Raw genomic sequence first — 21,087 nt, forward strand, 5'->3', positions numbered from 1 at the left:
GTTGTTACATTTTATTTCTTTTTGATATATATATATATATATATATATATATATATAGACAGAAAGAAAGAGAGAGAGAGAGCACGCACAAGTGAGGGAGGGGCAGAGAGAGAGGGAGACCCAGAATCCCAAGCAGGCTCCAGGCTCTGAACTGTCAGCACAGATCCTGACATGGGGCTTGAACTCACAAACCATGAGATCTTGACCTGAGCTGAAGTCAGATGCTTAACCGACTGAGCCACCCCATGAGGCACCCCATGTTATAAGCAAATTTAAAGTGTGATTTGGGATCATTTGTCACATTTGCTCTCAAATTTGTTTCATTTCCTCATTGCTCATAAGAGTACTGCTCAAAGAGTACATATCATCTATCCATCTATCTATCTATCATCTATCTATCATCTATCTATCTATCTATATCTATCTGTATCTTTCTGGCGTTCGACTATACTATGTGATGAAAAATCAGTCTGCAAATATGGTAAAATCTTGCAGAGCAACCTTCAGGATTCTGAAAGCTGATATTTCCTTGTAACATGTTCTCCATGTTTCAGAAAGCTATATGTCATTATGAAGGAAACAGGCTGATGGGGCCCTTTCATATTGGCTTCAAAATGGACGAGAACACAGTTAAAATAGGGACATACTGGGTGATTTTGGATAATGGACACTTGTTTGTAAGGTAATTGTTACCCAAAGTGCAGGGACACGTTAATTTTTTTATAGGCTGTGCATTTTGCACTTTGAAATGAGAATGGGAAGAGAGGTAGCTGCTGGGTGGGATGATGAATGGATGGTGGACAGAGCCAGGACTGAACCTAAGCACTAGTTCCACAAATTCTGTGTTGGATACTTTCCAGAGTAAATATGGAAAATGATGCCACTTGTCTTATTTTTGTTCTTTCCATTCGTAGAACTGTGAAATTTACTACCATTTTTTTTTTTGCAGAGCTTATTTTGAGGAGTTATTAATTTGAGTAAAATACTGTAGATTGTTTTGAGAAAGGTTATATAAAGATAAAAAGAATATAAAATAAGAATTCAGTGTCTTGGCAACTGAAAATCAGGTCTCTGGTTTACAAGGCAGAGTCTTCTGCAAAGGATATTTTTAGAGATAGTTAATTAGAGTACTCAGTGGAATTTTTATACCTGTTGTGCCTGAGAGTCCCATGGAGCTGAGTATAGCTCCTAGGGGTTTCTATTTCAGGAGGTTTGAAACAACCCAGAGATGTGCATTTTAACACGCGTCCTGCCTGATTCTGAAGCAGATGATCTGCTGTCCGCATCTAGTGATCACTACGCTTACCTAAAAAAAGTTTGAATAGGGATCTGCACAGGCTTATAGGGTCTAGGCAGGAAATACAAATAAGGGGGGCTGATCTGGTGTAAGTCAATTAGGGCCTGGTGCCAACTCTGGCAAGCTGGAAAGCACATATAATGGGGTCCACAGTGTCTCCGTTTTAACTGATTGCTGTCATGTGGGAATATGAATCCGGCATTGCCAGAGAGCCTGATTCTTTTAACAGATACCAAGAAGTTGGAATTTTATGTGTCCAAATATTTAAGTGTTGATATCTAATTGAAAACACTAAAGACACCATGTGGAACAGATAAGAAGTGTGTGTTGGTTTCAGTCTGAGAAGCCAGTTCAATGCATCTGGTCTAAAGAAGGAAGGAGAGGTGTCTGGGTGGCTTAGTTGAGACTCTCTTGACTTTGGTTCAGGTTGTCATCCCAGGGTTGTGAGATTGAGTCCCTGTGCTGGGCTCCATGATGAGTGTGCAGCTTAAGTTTCTCGATCTCTCTCTCTCTCTCCCTCTGCTCCTCCACCCTGCTTATGTGCTCTCTTTCTAAAATAAAATAAAAAAAAAAAGACAGAAGGAACACAATGCTTTGGGATTGTGCAGAGTGAGTTTTGATGCTGTAAAGGCAGAATGGTCTTAGTTGATTTTCTCTAGAGAGGTTGCAAAACTACACTATTTAGTGGGAGTAAAAAAAAATCTATTATTTCCGATTACTTCCTTAGAGATTTTATTTGCAGATTTGGACCGGCATCCCATGTTTCACAGTGTCAGGGCAGGGGGGTGAATGTGTTGGGATGGGCTTGAGGACTTGAAGCTAAGGGTGGGAATTGGGAGGGAACAACAGCAGGAGCAGAGTCTTCCCAAGTTCCTGGGGCTGGAATGATACGAAATTAGGTTAGAAGAGCAACGATTCTAACACAGCCAGACAGATACCAGAGAGCTGGAGTCAGGATGAAGCTGGGAGTGATACCTTGAATCAGATGTTAGCTCATCACAGGGTTTTGTTTTGTTTTGTTTTTTAATAAAGCAGTGAGTTCTATTTTAGAAAAGAACAGTTACATAAATTTTGAGTGATCAGAATTTTCATCTAATATATTGTTCCATCCCTTCTGCGTTCACAGCATTTAAATATGTCTAAGCTCGACCTTCCTTTGTGGCTCTCTGTAGATCCTGGCCAACGGACTTTTGAAGGAGAAAGACGAACTCAGCCAAAGTACCCTAATTTGAGGCTGGACCTTTGGAATGGCTGTGGAGGATGAATATAAAATGATATTCCTGAGCTTGCCTTCTGCATCTGGAGGCAGCTCAGATCAGTCTCACTGCTGCCAGCGTTGGCTGGGGGACAGGGGTGGCTGAGGGAGGAGGTAGGACGTGTTAGTGGTTCCCAGACCCGGCTGGAGATCAGTCACAACTCTGTTGAAAACACAGATCGGGGGCGCCTGGGTGGCGCAGTCGGTTAAGCGTCCGACTTCAGCCAGGTCACGATCTCGCGGTCCGTGAGTTCGAGCCCCGCGTCAGGCTCTGGGCTGATGGCTCGGAGCCTGGAGCCTGTTTCCGATTCTGTGTCTCCCTCTCTCTCTGCCCCTCCCCCGTTCATGCTCTCTCTCTCTCTCTCTCTGTCCCAAAAATAAATAAAAAACGTTGAAAAAAAAATAAAATTTAAAAAAGAAAACACAGATCGGCCAGGATGAGCTCATAATGCTGCAGTAACAAACAGGTCCTGAATCGTGGGGACCTTAATACAACCAAATGTATTTCTTAGACTCTACCAGTGGGAATGTTAGTTCGACAAGGTTAGTGTGTGTGTGCGTGTGTGTGTGTGTGTGCGCTCATTGTGGTCACTTGGGGACTCAGGCTGATAGAGGCTTCATCTCCATGTGACTGCTTCGGTGAAGGGACTGGGCAGCACCACCCACTGGCTTTTAAGGATCTGCCTGAAAACGACACACATCACTTCTGCTCACATTGCAAAAGCAAGTCACGTGGTCAAGTCTAACTTCAAAAGAGGCAGCAACGTGCACTCCTACCACAGGTTTATAGAGTGTAGAGATGGAATATTTGTGAAGAGTCCTATTAAATACCACAACCCTTAAGATTCTGATTCATTCTATCTTCCCCAATCATTCTAGTGATCTAACTTTGGAAACCCCTGGCCCATCCAATTGATCTTTGGAAGAACTGCCTGGCTGCTGGTTGAGTTCTTTTCCTGCCTTCTTGAAAAGGCACCGTAGGGAGTGAGTGTAAGATTGCGTTAGCAGACGTCCAGCAGTGAACCACTTTTAGGAGCAATTCACCCACTCTTCAAGAGGGAACCAAATGCAAAGGAATTGTATTTTTTATTTCTATGAACAACAAAATACATAATTTCACATCCCATTGCTTTTGAGAGCACATATATTACAAATAAAGGAACTCCACAAACTTTAGAGATTAGTATTTATCAACATGTTTGTACACATACACAAATATTTTAATATAATGGTATCTGAAATGTTATTCATATAATTTTAGCACTGTCATAAGTATTAACTAAAAAGGCTCTTTTAAATTTGGTAAAAACCATATATTTTACAATCTTCTATTTACATTTGGAATATGCTTAAATGTTACAAAAACATTCACTTTGACCTTTAAAATATGTGTACTAGGACTTGGTATTGAACATATTATAACTGACAGCAAACTTAGGGTTTGCTTTTGAGCCACACATTCGTTGGAATTTCACGGCAAATATTCAGCTTGGCTTGGTCAATGCTGCTCAAAGGAATAAAAAAATCATAAGAAATGTGCAAAGCCGAAAGCTGGCGAAATTCTCAAGCTAGCGAGGTAAAAAAAAAAAATATTAACACTATAAAAACTTCAAATAAATTAAGTCTTTCTCTTCCCCGAGATGAGCTACAAATTCAGAAGGGTCCCTTCGAGGCGTGTCTGATGCAGTAGACCTCCCTTCAAGCGTCCTCACTGGCTGAGATGGAGACAGTGGGTAAAGGGGGAGCCGGCCTGCTAATTACTCGAGGACAGGTTCGCTCCGCTCCGCGCTTTGACGGGTCGTCCCTGCACATAATCTTGACAGGACAAAATACAACAGGACAAAACAGAGCGAAAATCGAGAGTTTCATGTTAATATCACCAAACGCGAAATTAAAAGCCAGAACAAGGATCTTTTTCTTCCCCACAAGGATTCTGCAAGCTTTTGGAAATGTACTTATTAGACTAGTTCTGAAGAATTTTTTTTTTTTCCAAGCCCATGCCGTCAGCATTGTGGCAAGATTTAAAATAGCTTCACGGCATAAGAGACTCTTAAAAACTGAGAATAAATTGAGGGTTGATGGGGGGTGGGAGGGAAGGGAGGGTGGGTGATGGGTATAGAGGAAGGCACCTTTTGGGATGAGCACTGGGTGTTGTATGGAAACCAATCTGACGATAAATTTCATATATTGAAAAAAAATAGCTTCACGGTACTCTTCAGCTATCACATATGAATTTATAAGTGAACCGCTTTATGATGGTATCTGAATAATTCCAGAATTTTACTTTACTTTAAAAGTTTGTAATTCATATTATCATCTACAAGAAAGGGAAGCATCTGAAAGGTCATTTAAATGTTTGCATTAATGGAAATTCAATGTACGAAAAAAAATATACCTTGACCTGACTTTGAAAATAATATTAACGTGTCAAATAATACTCTCCTGTCAGATCTGTTCAAATAATGAAATGTAAATGTTATAACAAGAGTAGACCCCCTGGACATCTCTAAGATGTATCTCTGTAAAGAAGAGACTTAATGAATATTTCAAATTTCTAGTTATGAAGATTTTCCCACTAGCTTCCCAAATTACTGTGGTTTAGCTCTAACCTTCTTCTAAGACAGATTAACACTTCTGTCTGCACGAGGCACCAAGCATCTGGGTACCCTATACTGCCAACAAATTCTTACGATCAATGCCACAAGTTCTGCGCCAGTAATTTGGGAAATAATGTGTGCATAGAGTATCTGAAGCTCCCAGAACAATATGACTTTGCATCTTGCCTCCTTGGCACTGTGGCAGAGTAGATCTGTTCCTCTCTCTGTACTTTATATTTGAGATCCATTCCCGCTGCTGACTTCACTATGCTGTCGTCCTCACCGCTGGAGCCGACTCCAAATGAGCATCTTATATTTATGTTTCATCCAGTTACTTACATGTATGTCTCACGCCTCCATTAAAGGACGCTTTGATGTTTTGGCTACTTATAAAATAGTGTGGCGTTCCCGGCTGCCTATAAAGGTAGTTATTGTCTGCCTGTCATTTAGCAACTCCAACTGCTTTATCTCGTCTATCCTTTTTCTCCTCTTCCATCTCATTCCTTACACTGACGTTTCTTTCACTAATTAGGTGGCTTTAGGATACCCTGTTAGCCGAGATTTTTCTGGACGCTCTTGGAATGAGTTGCATAATTAATTCTATTTCTTTCTTTTGGTTAATTTTTAACAATGTTTTATTTTTTATTTTTGAAAGAGAGAGAGAACAGGGGAGGCCAGAGAGAGAGGGAGACACAGAATCCGAAGCAGGCTCCAGGCTCTGAGCTGTCAGCACAGAGCCTGATGAGGGGCTCGAACCCACGAACTGTGAAATCATGACCTGAGCTAGAGTCGGACATTCAACCGATTGAGCCACCCAGGTGCCCTAATTAATTCTATTTTTGTTTTTCCAAAGTTCTGTATCTATTATAACCCTTCCTTCCTTCCTTCCTTCCTTCCTTCCTTCCTTCCTTCCTTTTCCTTTTCTTTCGCAGCAGGCTAAAGTTTATTAGAGTATAAGATCAGAAAGGAAGAATGGTAGGAAAGCTTTAAGAGAGGGGACATTCAAAAGTGAATGCCCACTATTTCTATTTTTAAAAATTCAATGGTAGAATTTCTCTCTTCCCTGTAATTATATATGTAACTTTTCCCAGAACATGTCATGAGTATAAAAGTATGTGAATGTATTCATGCATTACAGATTATGGTTTGCTCATGCATTACAGGATTATACTAAAATTTGACTACTCTTCCCTCCAGTACACTTTGAACCCCATCATTATGGCCAGGTGCCTTTTCATTAAGAAAAATTGAGAAAAGAAGCAAATAATTTTTGTTGTTGCTGTAAATCTGAACTGAGGTAAATACCCATTTTTTAAAATACTATGGACTTTGTAGATCTTTATCACTGGCTATCTATTTCTGATTTCAGGAAATTGTTCATTACAACCAACAAGTAACACTTGTCAGTACTTGCCATGACAATAGCTTCTTTTGCTCTAGATAACTTATGTTTTGCTATGGACAATTTACACTTATGACTGATAATTATCGATTAACCAGTTCTTCCTCTAGAATCTCTTTCACAGAGCTAGGAGTTAATACTTTGTCCTCATTTCAATCTAAGGTGGAAATGTAGTAGAGTAAAGCAGTTTTAAGGAAAACTTTTTTTGAAGATATCTATTTTACTGAATAATATGATCTGTGCCATCCATCCATTTCTTTTCTTTGTGTCAATTTCCAGGAAGCACAGAACCTTTGTTTTGACTTTGCTTCTTTTAGCAAAGGTTTCCTGGGGAAAAAAAAATTATTTTTCTCTCCTCTTAATCACCTGGTTCTTGTCTTTGTCTCTTTTGTTTGTTTTATTTTGTTTTTGTTCCAATTTGAGGTATACGGAACCTCTGTTTAGGATACGAATGAGCTCAATCAAATACACTTTATAAATTGGGGGAGTATGAATTTTCTTTTTAAAAGCTAAGTTGTTGGGGTGCCTGGGTGGCTCAGTCGGTTAAGCGTCCTACTCTTGATTTTGACTCAAGTCACGGGCTTAGGTCATGATCTCACGGTTCTTGAGTTGGAGCCCTGAACTGGGCTCCATGGCTTGGGATTCTCTCTCTTGTTCCTTCTCTCTCTGCCCCTCCCCTGCAGGCGTGCGCTCTCTGTCTCTCTCTCTCAAAATAAATAAAATCAACTTACAAAAAAAGCTAAGTTGTTAACTTTGATTGGCAAGCTTCCCCCCACCCCACATCAACCTATCTTGAAATGGAAATAAAGTTCTTCTAATGAAACACTCAGAGAACACTAGCCACTATGGAGATATCTGGGGAATATGAACAAGTAGGAAGGGGTAGGCAGACTAGAAGGCCACAAAGGACAGTGTAGACATAAGGAAAGAAAAACATACCACTTTTGCTTATAGTACTGAGGGAAATACTAGACACAGAGGAACAGAAGCTGTACAGACACGGACCGTGACAAAGCTGTCAGGAAAAAAAAGAGAAAAGCATTTTTTTGCCAGAAGTTTCAAGGTCAGATGCAATTTATAGTTGGAAACAAGCATTTCTTCACCACCTTTCCCAACTTTAAGATCCATTGGCTTGTTATTTTTGTTTCACTCTCAGATGTGATCACCCCTTGCAACCGAGGCATCCCTCTTGAGTTTTTAATTCCCATCATCTCTTAATCATCTGAAACCACTAATAATAATCCCTCATTGAGGAATCCTAGCCAGGAAGATAAATGATCTCCAACATAAGTCCATTAACCAATGTTTTTGGCTACTCTGGAGAGTTTAAAATGTGGGTAAAAGGAGGGGTGCCTGGGAGGCTCAGTCGGTTAAGCATCCAACTTTGGCTCGGGTCATGATCTCAAGGTCCGTGAGTTCGAGCCCCGTGTCGGGGTCTGTGCTGACAGCTCAGAGCCCGGGGCCTGCTTCGGATTCTGTGTCTCCCTCTCTCCCTGCCCCTCCCCTGCTCACGTTCTTTCTCTCTCTGTCTCAAAAATAAATAAACATTAAAAAAAAATTAAAATGTGAGTAAAAGGAAATGGAAAAGAAGAAAAAAGAAACATGTGGGAAATGCACTCAGAAGAAAACATTCATGTGATACATTTCAGGCTTTGTGAATAGTGTGGATAGTGCTCGGCCATTTATTTAAAAAAAATTTTTTTTTTTTTAACATTTATTTTTGAGACAGAGAGAGACAGAGCATGAACGGGGGAGGGTCAGAGAGAGGGAGACAAAGAATCTGAAACAGGCTCCAGGCTCTGAGCTGTCAGCACAGAGCCCGACGCGGGGCTAGAACCCACGGGGCTCGACCGTGAGATCATGACCTGAGCCGAAGTCGGCCGCTTAACCGACTGAGCCACCCAGGTGCCCCAGTGCTCGGCCATTTAAAGAGACGAAAGGAAACACATTTTTAGTGAGTGGCTACTATGCATGAGGCACTATCAGGAGATTATTCAAATTGTCCCCCTCCCTCAATTATTCCATAAAGAGCACATCTAACTTTTGGAGGGGGCCACGGGTAATAAGATAGATGTCCAGGTCCAGTGTGAGAGTTGATGGATGCTGGGAAGCCAAAGAATAGCACTTGGCTTTGGACCACTTGATTATGTGTCCCTCCCAAGTACCGTGATTAATGAATATCCAGATTTTGTGCACAGCTTTATAGAACATGCTGGATACATGCCAGAAATCATGGACAACTTGCTGGTGGGGTAGAGGATCGAGTTTTACCCAGTTCTGCACATCTTCAGGAGGCCCAGCCTGTGTAGAGGCAGTCTCCATCTTGATGAGCCAGGCCCTTAGTCCTGGCGTTCCTCTGGAGTATGGTGCAGAGACCCCTGGTGGCGGAACTGTGGGACTCCGTGTCACAGCCTGGGAGTTGGGACGTCCTACATCTGGGACGGGAGTGGCAGCAAACCTAGTGGAACGTCGCCCGCTGTTCCTTACTGTCTAACAGGTTCCATCTGTTCTAGAAAACCAATAGCTCATATGATTTGGCTAAACATATCTGAGAACTTCGGAAATCACCTGGGTTCTCATCTTCTTTTTTGTTTTTTAAATAGATTTTTCCCCAACCTGATCTCTGTTTGGAGAGGCATGGAGTGTTTTGTACGTGGAGGAGGGAGCAACTCAGCGCCACGGTGGTCACGAAAGAGAGGAGGCATTTACAGGCCTCTTGGCACCGGGGCTAAAATGGGCACTTCCTATGAACTGGCAGCGTGGGCCGCCTCCAGGAAGGTCTTACCTGCTCATTCATGATTGTGGAGAGTTCACTGAGCATGTCCTTATAATGGGACCTCAGCTCTTCCTGGTACTCCAGCTGATCCTCCTTGATGAGGCGCTCATTCACATCAAGGGCCTGTCCACATGCGTCTGCAAATTGCCTTTGGGGACAGCAGTCAGCAAATTAACAGCCAGCCCCAGAAAGCGGCAACGCAAAGTCGGGCCTCGGTGAGACTCTGCTGCCTTGGAGAGGGTCGGGCGGGTGGCTCCTGCCTGAAGGAGTTCCAGAACATTCCGACAAAGAAAAGCTTACCTGAATATTTCCTTCAGAAGTTTTACTTGGTTGTCAGGGTATCTCTTCGCATTGGTTTCTTCAAGGAAAGCTCGTGCGTAGGCCATCGGCCCAGCGTTAACCTGTGGGGGGAGAAGAGAAACGTCTGAGGAGAAACCCGTCTCCCCCTTGGCTGGAGCCTTCTCCTCAGCTAGAAGGAGTAGCTTCCATCTTGCAGCGCCCACATCCTCTCATGCTGCTGCGGGGTCCACCGATTTGTTACCTGTCTTCTCTGCTGTCCCCCCACTCAGAAGTAAGTTACTGAAGGATCCAGCTGGGTGCTATACCTCACGGTACCTTCTCTCAAACGGTCACTTGTCCCTCGTTTCACATTTTTTGTCACCTCTGCACTCGGCTTGCACCGTTATTTTCTTACTATCTTTGAAACCTAGACTCGTTTTGATTTACTCACGTTGAATTTTAATATCTGTGAAATCAAATGGGTGATGTACTACTTATTTTATTTTATTTTTTTCTATTCACACTCAAGTCAACACTTCACTATTAATGGCAGCCATTCGGTGGTGGTGGTCGCGTATGCACCACCCTGGGAGTCACTGTTTTACCGGATTCCGCTTAACAGTCTGGCCTACATTCCGGCCGGAGGAGGCATTTATCAGATTTGCCGAATGAATGCACGATGCCAGGACCCACTCCTGCTCGCACACATGCGTAGGCTTCCATTCACGAAGGAGTCCGTACCCTTTAGTGCTTGTGGTCTCTTCCTGTGACTGTGGGGCTTGGAAGGAATAAGGTCACAGCAGAAGGAAGCTAACACTGTATTCGAGCTGCCTTCAGATGCCCGTGCCTGCCAGGTATTGCCGGCACGGCACAATGAGTAAACATTCTGGATGCTCCCTTTCGTGCCCCCCGGTCCAACGTCCACCTTCCTTGACACAGCTCTATGCTGAGAGAAGCTGTTCCGTTTGGAGGACAGCAATGGTTCTTTTGCCTTCCGGCTTAAAAAAAAAAATTATTACTATTTTGAGTCAGCCATGGGGACACGGAGAAAAGGTGGGCGGGGAAGAGGAGAGCAGGTCAACATCAGGGTCGGCCTCACTGATTTTTCTTTTTTTTTTTTTAAATTTTTTTTCAACGTTTATTTTTTTTTGGGACAGAGAGAGACAGAGCATGAACGGGGGAGGGTCAGAGAGAGAGGGAGACACAGAATCGGAAACAGGCTCCAGGCTCTGAGCCATCAGCCCAGAGCCTGACTCGGGGCTCGAACTCACCGACCACGAGATCGTGACCTGGCTGAAGTTGGACGCTTAACCGACTGCGCCACCCAGGCGCCCCTGATTTTTCCTTTTTGCCTCGGGCTTCTATGTAGTTTCACACGGCATTGTTACGGGCCTGCCTTTGTTTAAAACTTTTAACTCTTTGCTCATTATAAATTGTTGGCATCGCACAAATATTATTCTATCCTGGGTACTGAGGTTTTTGACGCCCACTTACATTTTGTGCCCGAGGTGAGTGCCTCACCCGAATCTCCCTGGTCCCAGCCGGGCTGGGTTTGTTGGCCACAGGGTTTCCTCTGTGTGGTCCTCTATCTGGCAGAGGTAGCCTCAGCAGCTGGCTCTCCCAGCTCTCGCTCCGTTTGACTCACTCTTGTCTCCTCTCCAGCTCCGGATCTAGGGGTGGGTAACAGCCCCTCGGTCTTGTCAGCTCCTGTGCCCACCGTGTTGTTTGTCCTAAATACTGCTTATACCTCTGCAAACAGTCTGTTTGTTCTCTTTTCTTTAATCACCCACAGTGAGCAGGCCATCTGCTGCCTTACCAGGCCCCTGACACTCAGATAAATACCGACACACATCTTGTGAACCAATAAACATTTTCAAAGGATTTGTTTCTGAACACGTTCGTGAGGCTCTTACGGACAGATATTGACGAGACAGCCGTATTTGTCATTCATTCATTTGTTCACTCATTAGATTTTCGAATATAGAATAGAGTTTATGCGGAGAAGATGGGAAAGGAGGATTTTATTTCAGCTAAACTTAAAGAAAAAAAGGTTCGTCTCCTGGTGTTCTCACTGGCAACAAAACAAAGTTTTCTTTTTTTTTTTTTTTTAATTTTTTTTTAATGTTTATTTATTTTTGGAACAGAGAGAGAGACAGAGCATGAACGGGGGAGGGGCAGAGAGAGAGGGAGACACAGAATCGGAAGCAGGCTCCAGGCTCTGAGCCATCAGCCCAGAGCCCGACGTGGGGCTTGAACTCACGGACCGCGAGATCGTGACCTGAGCTGAAGTCGGACGCCCAACCGACTGAGCCACCCAGGCGCCCCAAAACAAAGTTTTCAAGACTCAGAAAAAGTTGCGCATGGTATCAGAACAGAAAAATGGCTCTCACATCCTCCGTCAGAAATTTCCAGGGCACTTGGTACCAGGTGCCACGGGCCGTGTGCGTCCCTGCTCTGGACAATGCCTACCTTCACGCTGACACTTCCTTGGACTTTGAGCTGCAGTCGGATCATGTCCACCTCGTCCATTGTGCAAAGCTGATTCAGCTCAGAAACTTTCTTGGACATCTCGTCAATGGCCACTTCGATAGGATTCAGTTCTGTGCTCGACTGGCTTATGACTTGTATTCGCTTCTTCACGTAGGGGAACAAGTGACTGGCTGCACGAAAGCAACGCGAGAGAATGTGAGGCCTGAGGGTTAGGGAGGCATCCAGGGCACCCCTGAAGGTCCGGATGATCTTGTATCTCTCTTTTGGAAAATGTTTATTTATTTTTGAGACGCACACACGCGCACGCACACACACACAGAGTGCAAGCGGGGGAGGGGCAGAGAGAGAGGGAGGCACAGAATCGGAAGCAGGCTCCAGGCTCCTAGCTGTCAGCACAGAGCCCCACGCGGGGCTCGAACTCACGGACCGCGAGATCATGACCTGAGCCGAAGTCGGTCACTTACCCAACTGAGCCACCCGGGCGCCCCTTGTATCTCTTTTTTATACACAGCACATTCCACCCTGCACTTTTTCTGTGTATGCGAGTTATTTTTTCTCCTGTGTACCATGGTGTCTAATGTCTCTTAGGTTTTGGCCCAACTAATGTTGCCTGGCTTGCTCTCGTGCACCTGGCTGGCCAACCTGTCCTCGTTCTATGGGCTGGATTAAGGCCTTTACAGTCTCCAACCACTGAAAAGATTACAGTTTCCCTCACAACTTATCATTCAAATAAAAACGACACTAAACCACACTAACGAATGCTTCCGTCTCCACCAAATAGCATGTTATGATCTCTTTGTTCTGATCGTTTACGATAAAAGTTCTGAAAAAGTTTCCCAGAAGATGAAAGTGTCCTGTCATCTGGATGTCACTGGTATTCTTGTATCCATTGCGCTATCCAGGACTGCTCATCAAGATTCTTCTAGAATACCCTCGTGCGTCTTTCTCCTCCGTCGGCCTGAGGGGCCCCTCCCGCATATTCCCATTTTCTCTCTCCTACTCTGCTCACCTGAACGTCCTGCTTACTTGGCTCTCTCCTACCAGACTGTGAACCCTGAGGGCAAGAGTCCTGTTGTCTTTGTTTCAGCTCCCAGAACGGCGCCCGGCACCTAGCAGGCGCTCACAGCACGTCTGCTCAGTAAGCGAGAGGCTCCCCGGCTCCTAGAGGAGCTCTAGACAGCACTGGAAGGGATGTGGGAGGTCATCCCCTGCGTTCAGTTGACACGTGAGGAGCCCCAGCTCCAGAATGGTTTAGAATCTTGCCCCCAGCACACAATTCTGAGAGCTGCTAACCCTCCAGTCACCGGGGGTGGGCTCAGGGAGGGACGCGTGGTTAAGTTCAGAGCTGTTCCCGGGACACCGGCACCATGACCTTTGCGGCGCTGACGTCTACAGGGAAGGGGCGGATGGGGTAACCGTAGGGGCGGTTTCTCTTCTGGTTGACTCCCCAAGGGGGGGACGCCAGCTCTCCCCGGCCAGCATTCCTAATTTCGTACATGTCGGGTGGCTGTCCGCGAGACGGCGACCACCCCCGCCCCCCACCAGGGGCCCCGCGTTGCAGCCAGCGCTCTGCCCGGCCGCGGGCGGCACTTACTGGTCAGCACGGTGCGCCGCTTGCACTGCTCCTCTACCCCGCCATGCTTCTTGCCCGACAGCGTAAAGGGCGTCTCGAAGACGAAGCGGTCGATGTTGTGGTGCATCTCGAAATCCGTCTTCCGGTCCTCGATTTCCTTTTCCTCAAAGAATGGTGTGACATAGGTCACCTGGATGTAGGCATATTTGGGGTCCAGATCCTTGGGGTTTACCTGGGTGGACCCGTTAACGGGGGAAGAGAGTGGTGAGCCGCAGGTGCTCCGGGAAGCGAGCAGGGCGCTCTGCGTCCCCCCCCTCTGGCATCCTGCCGGCCTGTCCCTGTCCCCGTGGGGAAGAACAGGCAGTCGGATCCTTTCAGAGGCTGGGTGGCCCTGGAAGCACAGAAAGAGTAACTGGCCGGACTGCGGTCAAGCAGCCAGATGGTGGCAGAGGTAGGACTGGAGCCAAACTTTCCGGTAGTGACGTTCTTCCAAACATACGCACCTGGCTAAGGCGTTTCACTTATAATCCTTTCTTTTCTTTTTAAGAGGTTATTTGAGAGAGAGGAGAGAGAGAGAGAGAAAGAGAGAGGCAGAGAGAGAGGGAGACACAGAATCCCAGGCAGGCTCCACAGGCTCTGAGCTGTCAGCACAGAGCCCGACGCGGGGCTCGAACTCACAGACCACGAGATCATGACCTGAGCCGAAGTCGGCCGCTTAACCATCTGAGCCACCCAGGTGCCCCTCTTTTCTTTCTCTTCTGTAGTGAATGTCTTCACTTTTGTCTAGAACACAAGCTTTTTTTTTCCTTTTTCTTTTTATGTATTTTTGAGAGAGAGAGAGAGAGCAGCAGAAGAGGGGCAGAGATAGGGGGACAGAGGACCTGAAGCCGGCTCTGTGCTGACAACAGCGAGCCCGAAGTGGGGCTCGAACTCACGAACCATGAGATTATGACCTTAGACTAAGTCGGACGCTCAACCGACTGAGCCACCCAGGCGTCCGGAGAACACAAGCTTCTTAAGAGTAGAAATATATCTCCTTGTCCTTCGATGATTCAGCCATGTACCTAGACCTGGGCTCGGGCTTTGTTGGCTGAGTGGATTAACTGGTTAGCCTGTCTCACCATTGCAAATATATTTATTTTCAGTTTCTCTAATACCTTCTCTTATCTGCAATAAATCATCCTATATAATTTCTTTACTAATTCTGCTTTGGTGAATAAGCTTCAGAAATAGCAAGGAAGACAGGCTAGGGGGTCCCAAGAAGAGCCAGGGAATTTTCAAGGTTGGAAGAGATGATTCTCAGCCTCTTTTCTAAAGATTTCTGGAAGAATTTTTAAACTTCTTCCAGCTTTCTCCATCTGTTTACGTACTCACTGCCTATCTGATTCCAGAAATTTGAGGAAGCTCATGAACTTATTTATGATGTTCCTAAAATTATACTGTAAGATGAGTATAACTGTATCTACTTTACAGATTAAAAAAAAAAATTCAGAGTGGTTATCTAGTTTCTCCAAGATGGATCACCAGCTGATAGAAGGTGCCATGATGGAGTGAAGACTGCAGACGTCTGCCACTAAATTGGGCATTTTTCTCATCTCACTAGGAACCCTATGCTTCCTATTTAGGAGTGCCACCATGAGGGTGATTCGAGTTCTTTCCATCTTTAAGGGGAAGGGGATCTTACCTTTCAAGCTAAGGGAGAGAGGGACAGGCACATCGTGACAATTTCTGCCCAGACCCAGGAATCTCATGCCCCGATCCCTCCAAATACCAGCTGAGTAAAAGAGGAGGGGAGAAAAGAGACCTTTTCTTTGGTGGCCCAACAGCGGCCTCCCCACTTGGGCACCAACCTGCGTTTTGAGATGCATTCCTCTGCTATACTTTTCTGTCCAACCTGTGTTGCAGACACCTGCCATTGTGTCCCCTTCTCATTCCTCCCTGGCATCGCCTGTACCGGGCCTCTCAGAATGCCCTCTGCTTCCGGCAAACGGCTTCTCACTCTGCGATCCCCAGATCAGACATCCTTCCTCCGTGAAGCATTGCCCAGCCAAGAATGAGCTGCTCAGGGAGCCCTGAACTTTCTCCCTGTGACTTAGACCTGTCTCCCGAGGAACTCCCTGGGCTCTATTTAATTAACCGTTTGCATGTAGCCGCCTCTTCTTAACCCCGTGTGCACCGTGAGCTCTGGAAGGAACAGTGGGCCCAATCACTTTAACCCTTAGGCTGCTATTCAAATGCAAGTAATCTATGGCAGAAATAGAGAATTTAGTAACTTGTTTCTAAGGTTACCTAAAAGTTACTCAAATAAACACACATAACATTTTTGACCAAAAAAAAAAAAATCGCCAACCATCCAATAAACAAACAGGCAGAACCTCCTGTGTGGTTGAGGCAGGTTACTTTTGCAGTCAGGCAGAAAATGAAAACCTTAACAGATACAGCTTAAAAAACTAAAAAAAAAGGAGTCAGTTATTCACATGTGCATGGATACCGATTTTCCTTTACCTTGTTGGAATCCTGGATTATCTTCACATTGTCTGCACCAAATTTATCCGCATAGAGCTTGAGCAGTCTTTGAGAAATCTCCGAGAGGCCCGTCAGCTTAGGCTCTTTATAAATATACTCCTTACCTTCCTCCTCTTCAAAAAAGCCCTATGGGAAACGCACAACGAACCACCAGTTTTATTAGGGCACTCCAATTGCAAATCACAAACACAAACAAAAGCTAATTACTTAAATAATATAGCCAGTCTTCGGTTGTTATCCAAGCTATGGATCAGCACCCTATGAAATTGAAAGCAAAAGTAACGTAAAGAAAAAAAAATATCATGTTAGAATCAGTCAATAATGAAACACTCCCCACCAGGCCAAAGACCCTCCTGAGATAACCTTACACCTGTTTTCTCTGTTTGCAGAAATCCGTGGTTACACCTGCTTGCATGTATTTTGGGAGAAGAATGCCCTCATGTGGCAGCCTGGGGTAGGACACAGAGTCTGGAGTAATTTTTGGCCTTTTTCATAAGGCCTTCTTCACGTCTTTGGCACGAGCAGAGGAAACTCTGTATGTCATGTAAACGTACCTAGAGGTACGAGACGATATGAACCCCACATCACGTCAGATGCAAAGCCATAATTCTCTGGATCGTTGTCCTAACAGGAATGACATATGGTAGGTATGTTCCCAAGTGCTGCTATTTTAAAAAGAACTGTGATATGTCTTCAGACGCCCGATGCAAGCATATGCAATTTCATTATTCCATTTACTTTGCGAATAGGTCTTTTACAATCCTGCAAAGCTAAAATAGGGGATCGAAAACAGTAACCATGCCATCATGTTTATGCCATAGGAGCAAGTAGGTTTCAGCCTCTGTTAATTTTATTTGTCTGGTTTGAAATGGGGGGGGGAAGGTAAGATTCTATCATCTGAGGATAACCAAGTGAGGCAATCTTCACATCTCCTTCTCTTTGAAGAGACACAGCATCATCTTTCCTGTGGAATGCATGTGGCCTCAGAATACTGGATTAAATTGGGAGTTAAGAACCTAGGCTCTCACGGTTTCTTCTGACTGCAGAGTTTACCTCATGAAAATGGCTTTTGAGGGCCAGGTGAAGATCTGGAGGTCAGAAAGAATCTTAGCTGTACTTTTTCTGCTTTTATCATTTCTGACTGAAAAAAGAAATATTCATTGTATGTAAAAAACACACGCAGCAAGCATTCTAATGTTGTACTTTTGGCTAACGTGAGGTGATTGATCTAAGAGTAAGGATTAAAATGCACAACCATATGGTGCTTTAAGCTTGCAAAGCACTTTTGCCAGGTTAAGTCTGACCATGTGAACAGGATACTTCGTTTTGTAAATGGGCTGTAACTGAAGACGATGAACTCGTTCATCAGCAGAGTTCTTGTCAAGCAGGTAATCGCCTGTTTCCTTGTGCGTTTCCAGAACTGACTTTGGGCTTTTCAAAGGCAGAGAAGTGTCTTGTCCAACAGTACATGTTCAGTGTTTAACACAGAGCCTGGTCTTTAGGGGAATTTCACTCTACCTTCGTTGAATGAAGAAGCAGATGAATGAAATAGTTCTTAGAGGGCATACATCTTAAAGATGTGTATTTGCACCGGGTATAACTGGAAAAGATTCCATGGATTCTAAGAAAGATGTTTTTATTGAACGATTTTTTTTTAAAGAATGGTCAAGACCACACGCAGCTGAATATAGGAGTCCCCTGACCCCAAACTGCTAAAAAAAAGTGACTTAGAGTATTGAAAGCACAAAACGTGCTTCACCGTCATTCCTCAAGGGTTGGTAGGGGTAGTGAGGTCTGGCCCGGTTCCCACATGGCTTCCAGCCTGCCATGATTTTTCTGTCTCTGTCTTTGTGAAGACTTGTCTGGTTCAAGGTCAGAAGTTAGTGGCTAAAATCGACAGACTGACACATCAGAGAAACAGGACTTCTGAGGCCATCAACCAGAACCCCCACAGGGCAATCGCTACAGCCACATGTGCAACTTCCTTTTCAATAAGAAAAATGTCTCCAAGTTTCAGGAAAAGATTTTCTCACCACGCTGTGAAAACTAGCACAAAGAGACATTTTCACTGTGAATTTTTCTCCACTGACAAATTTCTGAGTCCAGGGTTAGCAGCAAAGGAGAGGTGGGAAGCAGGGTTTTATTGTCATTACTCTGACCGTTGGCTCTGGTCTCAGTCATGACCTGTGACTTCCTTTCATCCCTGCTCCTTGATCTGCATGATGGAAACAGTACAGACTCAGAAGTCTAGTGGGAGGCCCCAAGAACAGTGCCTGGTACACAATAGGCCCTTGGTGTGTGTTAGTGCTGATGAGGAGGACAGCAATAACAAAGAAAAACATCCCGTGTCAGCAGAGCAATCTGAGCTCTGACTGGCATGCAGGGAAAACAGCTTAACTGAGTGTGGAGTGCTTAAAAATACATATCTTCAGCTGCTCTGCACGGCAACTCCAGTTTTCCTTATTATATGAAAGGTCTATCGACGCTGATTTCAATATCTTGGTAAGTGACTGATCAGAAAGAAATTGTGATTATTTACTCATTTGGCCTGAAAACAGACACCCGTTGGGACTATTTTCTGTAAGAAGTAGAAAGAAGCTGGAGTGCAAGAATTAAAAATTTCACCTGCCGTCTTCTGGGGATCACGCAAGAGCTTCTGGAACCAGCTCAATGGCAGTTCTGAAAATAGGGGGAACGTGTGCTTACCTTTTACCCAGAGAAACTATCAAAGCATAGCCCACTGAGCCACAGGACACTGTCTTAGGGGAGTTTTCAATTTCTAGCTCTCTGAAATAAATGATTCATCAGTAGGGACACAGGTGATGACAACCCAGGGGTCGTTTGTCTTTTGCTTCCGCCCCAAGGTTACGAGGAAACTGCCTTTCGTGGCGACGGGAAATGTGATCTCTGCATTTCCCTTGCTAGTTTGACTTTCTAAATGTCACGGCACAATGCGATACATATTCTGAGCAGTCGTTGTGAGGAAACAGCACATATTCCAGTTAAACAAGGACTCTGAATCAGCGCAGTTAACAACCATGAGTTACGAAACGTGCAGGCAATAGATGATGATAAAAATATACTTCAGTGGAACTGGTAACTAAAATTGACTCCTTATTACATGTTTCTGAAGATTCTTCAGAATCCACAAAGCCCCTGCATCATTACGGGGAACGTCAAATATAAGCGCCCCTGCTATTCTACTTAAGTATTTTGAAGTTCACGAGCAAAGGAATGCATTCAAAGAGGAACCTCGTGTATAAATGTGGGTCCGAAAGTATTAAAAGGCTAAATGCTAAGCTAAGCTACAAGAATGCAAACATTTTCACAGAAATACAAACCTCTCTCTCAATATATATTTTAAATACATATGTGTTAAAGATAGATCTCTATATATTTTAAACACAAATTATATGTATTAAAAATATATTCTATATCAATGACTTTCATATACATGGGGAGCCAGAAGGGTGTAGCACATGACCAGAAAGTGGTTTTTCAAACTACACATCCGCCTTCTCTCCTCCTCTTAATCTCTTTTCTGTCAAGCTTCTGAGACACATCTACATCCATGCAGGCAAGATGGGGAACCATGAAATCTGTATCTTTTGGCCACTGGAATAAACAGTCCCCAAGCCTTTCATTTATATATTCCAAGAGCATCTAGCTGATATTCTAAGTTATGCAATGGGTATTCGCTTGCTTGCTTTCACGCTAAATGTCAGGGCCTAAGTATTTCATTGATTACAGGTGGTGTTTGATCACTACTGCTGTTTCATCAGTCTGGAAATGCATACATCAGGGACACTCTGGAGGGTGCTTTATATAGGCCACTCTGTGTAAAATTTCCACAGTCAATGACGTCAGGTGTTGCATTTGAAAATCCGTGTTATGCACGACTTGCGTTCTTAAGGCCCCCGCCATGAAAAAAAGGAGTTTCCAACTTGTTTTCTATTATCTGCCTCCTTGCAGACATATAACTACACCAGCCAATACCATGTGATGAAAGCACTACCCACACGGGACGCTAAAATATTTACCGGAAGGCCTTGGGGAGGCAAAGAGCCTATAGCATATTATATTCCATAATCTTCGTAACATGATTGCAAGACATGCCAATTTGGATATTAAAAGATGAATTTTACAGGGACATAAAGTGCCATCATGAAAAAGAAATTATTTCTGACTACGGGGATTATGCTAATCAAGTAGTTAAGACTTTATCTTAGATCTTTAGAACTTTCATTCTGCGCACGTTCAGGGAAATGTTCAAATTGAGTTAGTATTTCTTCATCATCAAGTGTGAAGTGATGTGCACTGTCCACTCCTGTTCAAGACATGTTCACACTCTCCACTTGGGGTCCTGGGAGAGCTTTTTGAATTTCATCTGAACAGTGATGAACGAGGCTCTACATTGCCGTGTATCAAGATGACCTCCATTAGGTTTTGTTCAAAGGGGGCTGGGGTTTGGGCTTAGAAAGTACCACGCTTAGGCATGTACCCAGGTCTGAAGATTTTCCAAAACACGTTTAAGCTTAGGTTGGAACTTTTAATGAAAGACACTTGAGAATACTGGCAGCGTTAAAAGAGAAAAAAACCAAGTGCACAGTCAGCACACGTTATTGAGAAATCTGCAAAAAGAACAAAGTTAGGTCATTTGAAAGTAGCTCTTTCCAGACCTTCCCCACTGCCCCCCTCAGTCTATTTAGTACAAGGGTTTTCAAGTATTCTTTTAGTAGGTGAGTTAAGGACCCATGGCCCCAATTTTATAGACGAAGGTAGAAAATACTGGTAGGGATATGGGGAGGGCTTAAAGAATTACAAAAAGGTATGTACCGGTCAGACAATGTGTGGATAAGGAAAGAATTTGTCTTTCCAACTTAATCGACAAT

The 21,087-nt window shown here is 44.3% G+C and overlaps 1 protein-coding gene across 15 annotated transcripts in view; it reads right to left on the reverse strand.

The window, feature by feature from the left end:
• Nucleotides 1-3,619: 3,619 nt before the first annotated feature.
• DOCK10 (dedicator of cytokinesis 10) overlaps nucleotides 3,620-21,087 on the reverse strand; it is a 271,379-nt gene continuing 253,911 nt past the window's right edge. For 10 of the 15 annotated variants that reach the window (XM_045034551.1, XM_023259739.2, XM_045034550.1 and 7 more), the window contains 7 exons: nucleotides 16,175-16,321; nucleotides 13,691-13,901; nucleotides 12,076-12,266; nucleotides 9,628-9,728; nucleotides 9,337-9,475; nucleotides 7,491-7,566; nucleotides 3,620-4,367 (listed from right to left, as the gene is read on the reverse strand). In XM_045034551.1, the coding sequence (XP_044890486.1) occupies nucleotides 4,306-4,367; nucleotides 7,491-7,566; nucleotides 9,337-9,475; nucleotides 9,628-9,728; nucleotides 12,076-12,266; nucleotides 13,691-13,901; nucleotides 16,175-16,321 (927 nt within the window). In that variant the 3' untranslated portion in view covers nucleotides 3,620-4,305. Of the gene's footprint in view, nucleotides 4,368-7,490; nucleotides 7,567-9,336; nucleotides 9,476-9,627; nucleotides 9,729-12,075; nucleotides 12,267-13,690; nucleotides 13,902-16,174; nucleotides 20,827-21,087 lie in introns of those variants that run through there. The other 5 variants (XM_023259740.2, XM_019838748.3, XM_011285652.4 and 2 more) reach the window with 2 other exon arrangements.

Source organism: Felis catus, chromosome C1, assembly GCF_018350175.1.
Source record: "Felis catus isolate Fca126 chromosome C1, F.catus_Fca126_mat1.0, whole genome shotgun sequence".
NCBI lineage: Eukaryota > Metazoa > Chordata > Mammalia > Carnivora > Felidae > Felis > Felis catus.